This window comes from Nannobrachium achirus, assembly GCF_963921795.1.
Source record: "Nannobrachium achirus genome assembly, chromosome: 12".
NCBI classification, from domain to species: domain Eukaryota; kingdom Metazoa; phylum Chordata; class Actinopteri; order Myctophiformes; family Myctophidae; genus Nannobrachium; species Nannobrachium achirus.
In genome coordinates, this window is record NC_137832.1 from 48568304 (window position 1) to 48582052 (window position 13749).

Below are 13749 nucleotides of genomic sequence, written 5' to 3' on the forward strand. Positions count from 1 at the left end.
TGCACAGGTTTGGGCCAGGTTTAACTTAGTTAAAATACAATGTAGATAATACATGATAGAAAGGCTATATCATTATAATCATAGGCTAGTCATTAATGATAGCCTTTCTTGATGGAAAGCTATTACCTGTAGTTTACATAAACTGTGATATTCATGGTATACGTCTACCTGCATTATAATTCATTGGGAGTTTGTTTTTGTTTAGTTGAAAATAATGTTTCCTGATTGTTTATGATCTAAACCAGCATTTCTGGTAGGTCAACTTCTACGGGGAACTTTGGATTAGTGTACTGTGTTTCAACCCGGACAAGATAGAGGGAAGGACAGGAACCGTTTCCGTCTTCTCTCTCGTCCGGGTTGAAACAAGTCGTAAACAGAGCAGAGAGCGAACGAACACGATACAGAGAAATACGATAATAGAGGTTTTCACTCACAACCCTTTGTGTCGGAGATAGTGTCGTTGCACAACAGTCTGTGTAAAAAGTGAAAGAGTGTTTTCAACCAGGAGACATTCTTGGAGAAGGTATGTTGTTTTTGTCTTTGTTGTTTGCGCACTGAAAATATATATCTTCCGCACTGAAAAGCCACCTCGAGGCAGAAGGCTGCTGCCTTTGTTTTCATTTTACAGTTTCTACTAGCAGCTACTAGAAACTGTTAACTGTTCATATCCTTACCTCCCCCTGACTTTTCTATTGAGGTGTAGTCTGGGATCACTTCACTTTTCGGGTTTGTAACCGGTCTGGAGCGGAAACCACAAAACGTCATGTTGTAGTACTCAAGGACTACAATTTGGCCGGAAATATCCACCAGAAACAGTTTTAACCCAAAATAATTCCCCTGCGCTCAAGGACATACTTTTATGGCCTACCTAATAAACTCCTCGATGCGGAGTAGTTTTGTTTTTGAAAAATTAGTTTGGTATATGCATGTTTTAGTCCAACTTTTAGCGACCGGCAAAACCACACTAGGCTACTCGAGCATTTTAATAGGGATTGGGGAAACAAACGGTGGGAACCAAATCAAAGCGACGCCGCTGTCGCCACCATATCCACTCGGGCTCCATATCTGCGCAGGGGTCCTTCGCTTGCGAATGACGTCACACAATGTCACACAATATGGCCGAACACAGCAGACCTACTAGCTCACAACACATAACAAGCGCAACGCTTTGTAGGCTTGTAGATCGTCTATTTTCGCCCCACCACGCAGCATGGCAACACCATTCTACAGAGACAGCAGTGTTCATTCTTCTCTTTTATAATTAATATTACTAGAAGCTGGGCCGCCCTTCGGGCGGCCCAGCGTCTAGTCGGTGACCTGGCCAACTCGGGAACGATGTAAATAGGGAATGAATGCCCCGCCCTTTAATGCAAACCCCATTATACCTGTTGTCATAGGACCCGTTTTGACCATCTGTTTGCCTGTGTCCATTTATGCCCATATATGGAGATATCTGTATCTGTCTGTCTGTCGGCGTCCATTTTATGTCCATATATGGAGATCACTGCAGATATAGTTCTGAGTCCATTTTATGCCCATATGCCCATATATGGAGATATCTGTCTATTTGCGTCCATTTTATGCCCATATATGGAGATCTCTGTATCTGTCTGTCTGTGTCCCTTTATGCCCGTATATGGAGATATCTGTTTATCTGCGTCCATTTTATGCCCATATATGAGATCTCTGTCGCTTTTTGTTTGTTTCTTCTTTAAGCAGAATACACAGCCTGCTTATTTATGCCCATATATGGAGATCTCTGTATCTGTCTGTCTGTGTCCCTTTATGCCCGTATATGGAGATATCTGTTTATCTGCGTCCATTTTATGCCCATATATGAGATCTCTGTCGCTTTTTGTTTGTTTCTTCTTTAAGCAGAATACACAGCCTGCTTAAATCTGCATCATTCAAGTCATCCTCCCAGTCCCACGCTTTGTCGCTTGTCTTATGTTTGTCTTTGTCTCTTTTATTTTCTTTTTTGGAGCGGACCCATGAATGCCCCACCCTTTAATGCAAACCCCAATATACCTGTTGTCATAGGACCCGTTTTGACCATCTGTTAGCCTTTGTCCCCACCCTTTGATGCAAACCCCAATATACCTGTTGTCATAGGACCCGTTTTGACCATCTGTTTGCCTTTGTCCCCTTATGCCCATATATGGAGATCTCTGCACACACAGTACCGGTTGACCATCTGTTAGCCTTTGTCCCCACCCTTTAATGCAAACCCCAATATACCTGTTGTCATAGGACCCGTTTTGACCATCTGTTAGCCTTTGTCCCCACCCTTTGATGCAAACCCCAATATACCTGTTGTCATAGGACCCGTTTTGACCATCTGTTTGCCTTTGTCCCCTTATGCCCATATATGGAGATCTCTGCACACACAGTACCGGTTGACCATCTGTTAGCCTTTGTCCCCACCCTTTAATGCAAACCCCAATATACCTGTTGTCATAGGACCCGTTTTGACCATCTGTTTGCCTTTGTCCCCTTATGCCCATATATGGAGATCTCTGCACACACAGTACCGGTTGCGGAAAACTCTGATGTCAGACATCAGCTCCCCATTCGGGGATTCATTTTATGCCCATATCTGGAGAACGCGCGTGCCGGTGGGAACCATATATGGAGATCTCTGCACACACAGTACCGGTTGCGGAAAACTCTGATGTCAGACATCAGCTCCCCATTCGGGGATTCATTTTATGCCCATATCTGGAGAACGCGCGTGCCGGTGGGAAGAACGGTTCTCGAGATTCACATACATACATACACATTCACAGAGATTTTTTGTTGACTCATGCGGCGTACGTGATGTCAGAGTGAAGTGATGTCACAATGAGTCAGCGATTGTGCCGATTTCCTCAGGAACAGCCTGATGTCAACAATCAGCTCCGCGTAAGGAGATTCCGAACGTTTCGTGCCGCTTCGGGAAAACCGCGAGTCGGGTCGGGTCGAGGCCCAGCACTGCACTCCGCGCGGCGGCGGGGAACGCGCGTGCCGAGTCTGAAGCCGGTGGGACGAACGGTTCTCGAGATACGCGGATTACAAACAAACAGACAGACAGACAGAGATTTGTCGCATTTATAGATAGATGATGATTGTGAATTTCACTTCTAACCTTTACTGAACACTGGAACATGACATTCACAAAAAATAAAAAACCAAAAAAATATAACCAAATAATATAACCAAAATATAACCAAAAATATAAAAAAATATAAAAAACCAATATAAAATATAATATAATATAATATTATATATATATAATATATAATATATAATTATATAATATTATATAATTATATAATATTATATATTATATTATATATTATATATATATAATATATATATATTATATATTATATAATATTATATAATATATTATATAATATAATATTATATATTATATATTATATTATATATAATATATATATATATATATATATATATTATATTATATAATATTATATAATATTATATAATATAATATTATATATATATATAATATAATATAATATAATATATAATATATAATATATAATTATATAATATTATATAATATTATATAATATTATATATTATATTATATATTATATTATATATATATATAATATATATAATATATATATATATATATATATATATATATATATATATATATTAATAATATATATTATATATAATATATATATATTATATATATATATATTATATAAATATTATATATATAAATATAAAAAACCAATATAACCAAAAATATAACCAAAAAAATTCATAAAAAACCAAACCTATTTGCCAAAAATAGCTGATCTACAAGCGTGTAGATCTGCTATTTTTGGCTAAAGTTCTCCTCAGAAAAGGGACGAGAGGATTGTTCATTTATTCTAAAAGAATGGTCCTATCACACATAGATTTGGTGTCTTCCCCTGTAGTAATTCTGAGGACCCCTAGGGGCCCTGGACCCCCTGTTGAAGACCCCTGCTGTAGATGCACACAAGGTGTATTTTCATTTCTTACATTAATATAGCCCAGCCTACATTACATCTGCCCAATCTAAATAAACATATAAAGTAAAATAGATAATTAAGTAACTGGACCTAATTAGGTGTAGGCCTACTGGTGTAGCCTACTTGTATCAACAACCAATTGATAGCTCTTCTATGGATTACAATAGAAAGAATGGAATTAACATGTTAAGTGGCCTTTAATAGCTCACATATCCTGAATTTCAATCTGAAAGAACCTGGAAAATGTGTTAGGACAATTAGAAGTACACTAGTATAGAGACATATATCATACACATATTTTTTAAATACATTTGTGTCTTTTAAAAAACATTATTTAGTGAACTTTTATTTTGAAGGCTAGTGCACTTTTATTTTGAAGGCTAGTGCACTTTTATTTTGAAGGCTGGAGCCTGGCTTATTGTAGCCTACTCCCAGGCCGGAAACGCTAATGCAGCTCACTTCACGGAGCTCAGACCATAGAGCTATAACCAAGAGGGCGATAGCAAGAGGGTGCAAAAGACCCGTACTTCCCGTTTCTGTGTGACGTAGGTAGATACCTTTTTAGGAGGCGGAAGCATGTTTGGAGTCTATTCATTTACAATGGGAGAGCTAACGTGAACACAGAGCAAACTAATAGTTCAGAAGCTATAGTCACTGAACTAAATATTGGACCAGATCATCACAAGCCACACAATATTAACAAAATTGTCATACTAAAGTGGCTTTTTTCAGCGACACAACAACTGAGAAAATCAGCTTTATTATTGCACTTTAGCTGTCCCACAGTGTCCCAGCAACACACTCTCACGGGATCCATAGCACCAGTAAACAGGACGTGCGCGAGATTTGGTGTCAGAGCCGGCGCCCACTTAGGAGTCTATTTGTAGGATTTGTGTACCATGTCGCACTCTAGTGGATCCAATGAGGATGAGCTATCTTCATTAATTAAATATCTTTGGCTATAATAATAGGCTCAGACAGAGAGCCGATCCTATTGTGTGACGTCATCAACAGTCGCAGGACCCCCGCGCTAGGATGGCAGAGCGAGCAGATATTTGACCCACACCGCTTCTTCTAGTGGTTTCCGCGCTTTAGGCGGAAACCAAACGGTCTGTTGTGAACGAACACCAGGCTCTCTCCCGGGAGAAAGCCTGGTAGGCGAGGTTAATTGAGGTGTCGATCCTTTTAGTTGACCTTGTACCAGTGAACTGTACTGTCATGAAATTACCTTTTCTTATGCAAACCGAAACCTCTAATGAAGTCTTTACATCTTACATCTTACATATAGTAATTGGAGAAGGGGTCCATGGAGTCCGCAATGGCTTATGCTCCCTATTCCCATTCCTATTCCCTATTCCTATTTTTATATGAGATACTTCAATGGTTTCCAGTGGAAATAAGCTTAGTCTTTTCATGGATCTCCTTTTAGTAGACCTTGTACCAGTGAACTGTACCGTCATGAAACTGTACCTTTTCCTATGCAAACTTCTAATAAAGTCTTCAATCAATCAAAACCACTAATCCTAGAGGTTCCACGCTTGGCAGATGTACTGATCAGTACTCTGCCAACGTTATAGGCACAACTTGCCACCATCAATGTACTTACATTAGCGTACAGTTAATATAAAACCAAGTTCCACGCTTGGCAGATGTACTGATCAGTACTCTGCCAACGTTATAGGCACAACTTGCCACCATCAATGTACTTACATTAGCGTACAGTTAATATAAAACCAAATTATTCAGGCGCTTTTCAGCCAGCTATTTTGCCCGCTAGGACCACCCATTACCAACTGCGCATGTGCCAACAGCTGTTGTACTCGCAGAGTTATCGTCACACAACCAGCAAACAAAACAGGACCTGTTATTGTTAAAATTAAACACTCAATTTTACACCTCCCGTGGAAAAACATGGGACGAAAAAAAAAGACATCCCTTGGCCGTCATCAACGCAAACACTATTTACGCGTGGTTAAAGCAACAGCAGCAGCAGCAACAACAGCAGAAGCATCAACGACAGGTGATTATTTACTTCATTTTGTTCTCTTTCTTTAAAAGGTTTGCTGACAGATTGTGATTTTTGCTTGATTCACTCACTCTCATTTGTATGACTGCACGCACGCACGCACGCGCGCCGACCACACACGTCTGTGTACTGTGTCGTGCTTCTATTTTGTTCACTTTCTTTCAATACTTGCTGCTGACAGATTGTGATGTTTATTTTGGTTGCTTTATTCACCCTCATTTGTATGACTGTGCACGCGCGCCGACCACACGTGTGTATACTACCTAAAACAAACAACATCTGTGTAGAAATGACATAAACATTAATTAAAACAGCGCAGCCACCGTTTTCTATAGGTCACGCTTCGGTGTATAACACCAACGGCAACGTCCGTTGATGCTCCGAGTGGAAAAGTACAGAAATGTTTCTACTTAGGTAGAAATACTGTTCCGCACGCACGCACGCGCGCCGCCCACACACGTCTGTGTACTGTGTCGTGCTTCTATTTTGTTCACTTTCTTTCAATACTTGCTGGCACATTGTGATGTTTTTTTTGTTGCTTTATTCACCCTCAATTGTATGACTGTGCACACACGTTATAGGCACAACTTGCCACCATCAATGTACTTACATTAGCGTACAGTTAATATAAAACCAAATTATTCAGGCGCTTTTCAGCCAGCTATTTTGCCCGCTAGGACCACCCATTACCAACTGCGCATGTGCCAACAGCTGTTGTACTCGCAGAGTTATCGTCACACAACCAGCAAACAAAACAGGACCTGTTATTGTTAAAATTAAACACTCAATTTTACACCTCCCGTGGAAAAACATGGGACGAAAAAAAAAGACATCCCTTGGCCGTCATCAACGCAAACACTATTTACGCGTGGTTAAAGCAACAGCAGCAGCAGCAACAACAGCAGAAGCATCAACGACAGGTGATTATTTACGTCATTTTGTTCTCTTTCTTTAAAAGGTTTGCTGACAGATTGTGATTTTTGCTTGATTCACTCACTCTCATTTGTATGACTGTGCACGCACGCGCGCCAACCACCGCGCGCTGACCACACGTCTGTGTACTGTGTCGTGCTTCTATTTTGTTCACTTTCTTTCAATACTTGCTGCTGACAGATTGTGATGTTTATTTTGGTTGCTTTATTCACCCTCATTTGTATGACTGCACGCGCGCCGACCACACGTGTGTATACTACCTAAAACAAACAACATCTGTGTAGAAATGACATAAACATTAATTAAAACAGCGCAGCCACCGTTTTCTATAGGTCACGCTTCGGTGTATAACACCAACGGCAACGTCCGTTGATGCTCCGAGTGGAAAAGTACAGAAATGTTTCTACTTAGGTAGAAATACTGTTCCGCACGCACGCACGCGCGCCGCCCACACACGTCTGTGTACTGTGTCGTGCTTCTATTTTGTTCACTTTCTTTCAATACTTGCTGGCACATTGTGATGTTTTTTTTTTGTTGCTTTATTCACCCTCAATTGTATGACTGTGCACACACGCACGCGCGCCCGCCGACCACACGTGATACTACCTAACAACATCTGTGTAGAAATGACATAAACATTATTTAAAACATCGCAGCCACCGTTTTCTATAGGTCACAATTCGGTGTATAACACCAACGGCAACGTCCGTTGATGCTCCGAGTGGAAAAGTACGCCAATGTTTCTACTTAGGTAAAAGTACTGCTACAAGTCAAATGTGTGTTTGCTTTATTCACTCTCATTTGTATGACTGTGCACGCACGCACACACCCGCGCCGAACACACGTGTGTATACTGTGTCGTGCTTCTAAATCCTGCTTGGCAGAAACAGTGCCACAACAAATGTGCACGCACGTGTGTGCGTGCTGTTACTTCACTCCGTGTGTGTGCAGTGTTTGTCATTCGTGTAAGTGTTGCATTTGTGTGTGTAGGCCTACTCCCCCACACAACATCGATGTGCTTTTTTAGGTTCCTACACCCTGCTGCTTGGTGTGTCATAAACATTCTCCCCCCTATAGCAAACTCACTTCTCCACCCCCAGCCGCATTCCTAACTTTGTGTGTGTGTGTGTGTGTGTGTGTGTGTGTGTGTGTGCAGGGCCGTCAAGAGTATTTTTGGCAAGGGGGTCAATATCAAAGAGCTGGCCGGGGCCCCCCTCCACTCGGGCCCCCCTCCACGCGTGCCCGTATTCGTATTTTGGCCCGCGCGCAGCGCGGGCCGAAATAACGTGTATTTCACAGGAAATTACTCATTTTCAAAGTAAAAGAATTGTTAAAAGTGGTTCTACATGGCGGCATAACCGTTCAGAGATTGTGCTAGGGTTTTAAACTGGGTTTTAAACTGTTGATCACTGTAACTGGCATGGTTAAAATTTACCAGACATCTGATAAAAATATCGGTCATAGATATTTGTATGCATTAATGACAAGCAGGTCGGGTAAATGCAGCACACAGACACAGCCCTAAGCATGACATTTGTTTTGGGTTGAGATTGGCACATTTCCTGGGGCAATCTGCCCAGATCATGTATGCCACACGTGTCTTCTTCTTCTTTTTTAGTTTTTTACTCATGCAGTGCATTTGAAACTACATTGCAGTGCACATCATGGGGTGATCACTGCTATGTTGTTGCTGAGTGAGGTCAGCAGACAAATTGACATTAGTGAGATGAAAAAAAATCGAACCTCTGTTCGAAGTGGAGCTGTGTGTGTGTGTGTGTGTGTGTGTGTGTGTGTGTGTGTGTGTGTGTGTGTGTGTGTGTGTGTGTGTGTGTGTGTGCAACAGCGCCCCTCCCTTAACATGTGTGGCCAGAAAAGGTTACTGCAGGCTACATACCCGGAGACAGACAGACAGACAAACAGACAAACAGACAGACAGACAGACAGACCCACACACACGGCCACGTATAGGGAGCTCCACACAGCTCCAAAAACCTGAGTGAAATGTGCCAATGTGAACCAGAGACATCGGTACATGTTGGATTGTACTGTTTGAACATAAGTATGTACACAAATGTTAGGGCCATCTTGCACAAATACATTAATTAACCACGTTACCATTTGCGCATCGGTGTGCGTAAATGGTTGCTCAATAACCTGAACATTGCATTACTTTGAGAACACATTTCCTTCATAATAAGAAACAAAGCATATAGCCTGCTGCACAGAAATATGTATTTCAGATTAATCCTTTGAAATATGGCTCAGCTTTCAGCTGACATAAGGTAATAAAGTATATAGGCTTAGGCTACTCACAAGCTACTGTAATAGATAAAGGCGTCCCTGCATCTGGTTTAGGACAGCTGTTTGGGACAGTTCAGTTGATAAGCATTTGTGCCTCCTCGGATATATTCCACTCAAGCCACGGTGACATTTTAACGTGGGACAGCCCAGCCCAGTCCATTTCTTTCCATCTTCAAATGCGTGTGCAGTGGCTGGACAACTTAGCCAACTTTACTCACACAAGTGCCCTCTTGTTTCAAAGTGTCTGTAACATACTCTAACTAATAATACAGCTTTGACTGTCCATCTTCCACGTGCAACTTAAACTGTGCCCTATTCCAAAGCCATCATGAAGCCAGCGACAGAGGTACAGTATAACATTCAGTGACTGTGAGACAACTAGGACCCAGCAACACACAACTATCTATTCTGGTCTTACATTCACAATAAAGTGTCTCCCGTTTACCTCCCAATGCAGCTTATTTTACTCAGGTTAATATTAAAAGGAAATATGTACTGTATAACTTATTTTGTGCAACTTCGCTTCGCTTGCGTCTCTCTGGGAGGGAGGGAGAGAGAGAGAGAGTGAGAAAGAGAGCAAGAGACGTCGTGAGAAAGAGAGAGAGAGATGTCGCTTATATTAATGAGCTGCCGCTCCAAACATGTACAATTATGCAATATATAAGGTGCTCACCGCATTGTCGAAACTCTTTCTACCGACCCGCAAACTCCTCGTCCTCGCCATGTGTTAATCCATATGTTTCCAATAAATTAATGTTTACTCAAACTTGTCTCGGAGTCTATAGCGTCCGTAGTCTGTAGCTTCTTCCTCAAACAAAACATGTGCTAGTATGAGAGCGAATAGCGAAGGAGATAAATGTCATGTGGGCCATCTTGACCCAATGAGATTACAAGATTCCGCAGTGGAAACGTAATGACATCACAGCCTGGCCTACCGTAACTGACAGTGTAATTGCGCCCTCCAAATCTTTCCTAGGGGGGCCCAGGCCGGAGGGAGGGGGCCCGGGCCACACTCCACCGGGCCCCCCCACTCCCGGAAGGGGGTAAAGAGTACCCTTTACCCCCCCCCTATCGGCGGGCCTGTGTGTGTGTGTGTGTGTGTGTGTGTGTGTCTAATCAATGTAGTTTCAAGTGCTGGAAACTACCTCTATGAAATTGCCACCCCATATGATGAAAAAAATATATAAAAATTGTGTCATTCTTTAGTGCTGAATTTGTGCTGTATTGTGCCGTAAATTTTACAATTTGGGCTGCCATCACTTTTTAGTTGTTCAACATAACACCACTGTTCTGCTTCTATGTTCTACCATTATCTCCATCGCCCTCTGTTGGCCAAACCCCTGTAATGCTGCTACATCTGCTAATTCACAACCTCACAACCATATCAATATTTACATATATAAATATATATAAAAGCACAATTGATGATTTCAACGGCACAAATTACAGCACATCCAGCACTAAAGGATGAGAGCCTTTTTCCCCCCATTTGGGGCCAAATAATTGGGGGTACAAGGCTCAGCAAAACTATAACTTGAAAAATCTCACACATGATACCAGCACAAATTCTAAAATTTACAGCACAATTCAGCACAAATTCAGCACTAAATAATGACACAATTTAGAGATATGTTTTCAACATATCGTATATGATATATAATATATGAATGAATTGTTCTGCCTGCATGCACATTTTATTCGGGTATTAATTACTATCTATCTATTGTGTGTGCATTTCACATATTATTTCCCAAATGCGTTTTAAACACTGTGATGCCTGCTTATATTGTGGGTAATATACACTTCTCATTTCTAATCTCAGCTGGATGCCATCAGACGAGCAGCCACACAATCTCTCAGAGTGACCCACTCTGAGAGATTGTAAATAGCCCTATACTTGTAAATAGCCCTATACTTAATTACTATCCACTAATTCCTATTGCATCATGTAGATACACATCATGTCATTGACACTATGCATACACAAACTAGATTGTCACAAATACTTTATTCTACATTCTACATTCTATATTCTATATATTACAGATATAGTATATTGTTTACAATATACAAATCTTTCAGTGGTGCATTGTATGGAAAGTCGGAAGAGAAAGTCAAATGACATATTTTCCCAAACACTTAGTTTTCAACATTCCAATTTACTTAGTATTATTTATTTTTTAAATCCTGCTATTTAACTTCTCAGATAACCCTGCTCAGACCAGTCAGCCGGGAAACAGCCACACCCTGTCATTGGAAGTGACCCAGGCAACAGGTACCCAGCACACTGACATCTTTTCTATCAAAACAACATCATTGGCACAAACACTGTCCTACACCATATCACATCAACTCTACACTATTATTTCCCTAATTATTTTGTCTTCACTCACTTCTCAGCTAATCCCAATGACAGCAGCCGATACAGAAAGAGACAGTCTCGCTCATCAAAGACGCCCCCCAACAAAAGTAAATACTTTTCTTTACAAATGCTATGTTATTCACACATTTCACACTTTTCACAACTCCCCAAATCACTTTATTCATAAGTCATGCATGTTGTCCAATCTCACTTTGCAGAACGACGCTGTGAAGACCATCAATACGGAACACACTCTCATCCATCTCAAAGGAAAAAACTAAAGGACAAACACTTCAGGAGAGCCTGGACACTACCACAACAGCTCACAGAAATTGTTGCCTTTCATACACCTGCAATGGACAGTGTCTGCACTTCATGCAATGCCATCATGTTCCCCTGGGAAACATCCAAAACCTCTCACGGTAAAAGAACCTTCAGTGCCTGTTGTAGTTATGGAAAGATCCAACTCCAGCCATTCAAGGATCCCCCTCCTGTACTAAAGACCCTGTTTGACAGGAACTCTGAACAATCCAAGCAATTCATGGACAACATCAGGCAGTATAATGGGTTAGTATCTATGGCTTCAAAAAGTGTCACTGGGAAGATAGTGGACTTAAAAGGTTTCCCAAAAATATTCAAGATGAGTGGCCAAATGTACCACAGCCTTCCCTCAGCAGTATTTCCTGACAGCACAAACAAACCAAAATTTGCACAAATCTTTGTCTTTGATCAACAGAATGAAATTAAGAACCGCCTTGATCAGGCTCTGGGAGACGGACTTATTCAGGAAGATACTTTGACCATGATCCAAGATCAATTAAAAACGGTTAACCCATTAGTCAAATTCTTTAAAACCGGAGCTGAAATATTCAACGCAAACCCAACTCAGGAACTCAAAATGGTATTCCAGTCCAAAAGCTCCCAGGGGGCAAAGAAGAAACACCATAACCCTGATGTCCCTGACGTTGTTGTTGTGGCACCAGGAGACCAGACAGCACCTAGGGACATTATACTATACCGAACTCCAGCTGATGCACCTAATCAAAGACAGACTACACGAATCAATGCACTCCACCCTATGTATGACCCAGCCACCTATCCCTTGATCTTGCCACATGGAGATGCTGGCTTCAGCATCGACAACCCCATCATGAAGGTGAATTCAAACTCAAGCAAACCAGTCTCTCAACAAGAGTTCTTCAGATTCCATCTACAACAGAGAACCAACTCATTCAACACGGTACTCAAGTCAGGGAGACTTACTCAAGAATACTTCTGTGATCAATACAGCAAAATTGAAGCCTCTCGGATGAGCTATTACAGAACTAAAGAACTTCAGGACAAGTACAGAACCCACCAGTACTCAGGTCTGCTTGACGTCATGAGTACTCAGCCAAACCTTCCAGAACATACTGTGGCAACCAGAGTTGGTCAACACCTCATTCTTCCATCTTCACACACTGGGAGCCCCAGATACCTCTATAAGCACTATCTAGATGCCCTTGCCATAGCAACCAAGTACAGGAAGTTTGATCTCTTCATAACGATGACTGCAAACCAAAACGGTGAAGGTGTACTCCTTAACATATTTCCAGGACAGCGCTCCAGTGACCGACCAGACATTGTCAACAAAGTGTTCAAATGGAGTCTGGATGGTCTCCTCAACGACATAAAGCTGGGGATCTTTGGGAAAATGAAAGCACGAGTACACACCATTGAGGGACAGACAAGAGGACTGAAACATGCCCACATCCTGCTGCTCCTACATGAGATCTTGACTGTGGATGACATAGATCAAATAATTCGAGCAGACATACCTGACCCAGAGAAGGAGCCAGAGCTGTATAGCCTGGTGACTAAACTCATGCTCCATGGCCCCTGTGGGACAGCAAACTCCAAGAGCCCCCCTGCATGGTCAACGGCGTCTGTAGCAAGAATTTCCCAAAACCGTTCTGTCACAGCACTCGACTTCCACATAACGGTCATGGCTACCCAGAGTACAGACGGCCCATTGACGGTCACACCTATACAAATAAAGATGGCTTTATTTTTGACAGCAGCCACGTTGTGCCTTACAACCCCTTCACCCTTCTCAAGTACAAGTGCCACCTCAA

General features: G+C 41.6%; 1 protein-coding gene across 3 annotated transcripts in view; it reads left to right on the plus strand.

The window, feature by feature from the left end:
* Positions 1–436: 436 nt before the first annotated feature.
* LOC308295344 (uncharacterized protein) overlaps positions 437–13749 on the plus strand; it is a 30327-nt gene continuing 17014 nt past the window's right edge. Inside the window, exons 1-3 of one of the 3 annotated variants that reach the window (XM_080738394.1) lie at positions 6786–6959; positions 11480–11548; positions 11674–11742. In XM_080738394.1, coding sequence (XP_080594520.1) covers positions 6851–6959; positions 11480–11548; positions 11674–11742 — 247 coding nt within the window. In that variant the 5' untranslated portion in view covers positions 6786–6850. Of the gene's footprint in view, positions 524–6785; positions 6960–11479; positions 11549–11673; positions 11743–13749 lie in introns of those variants that run through there. The other 2 variants (XM_080738396.1, XM_080738395.1) reach the window with 2 other exon arrangements.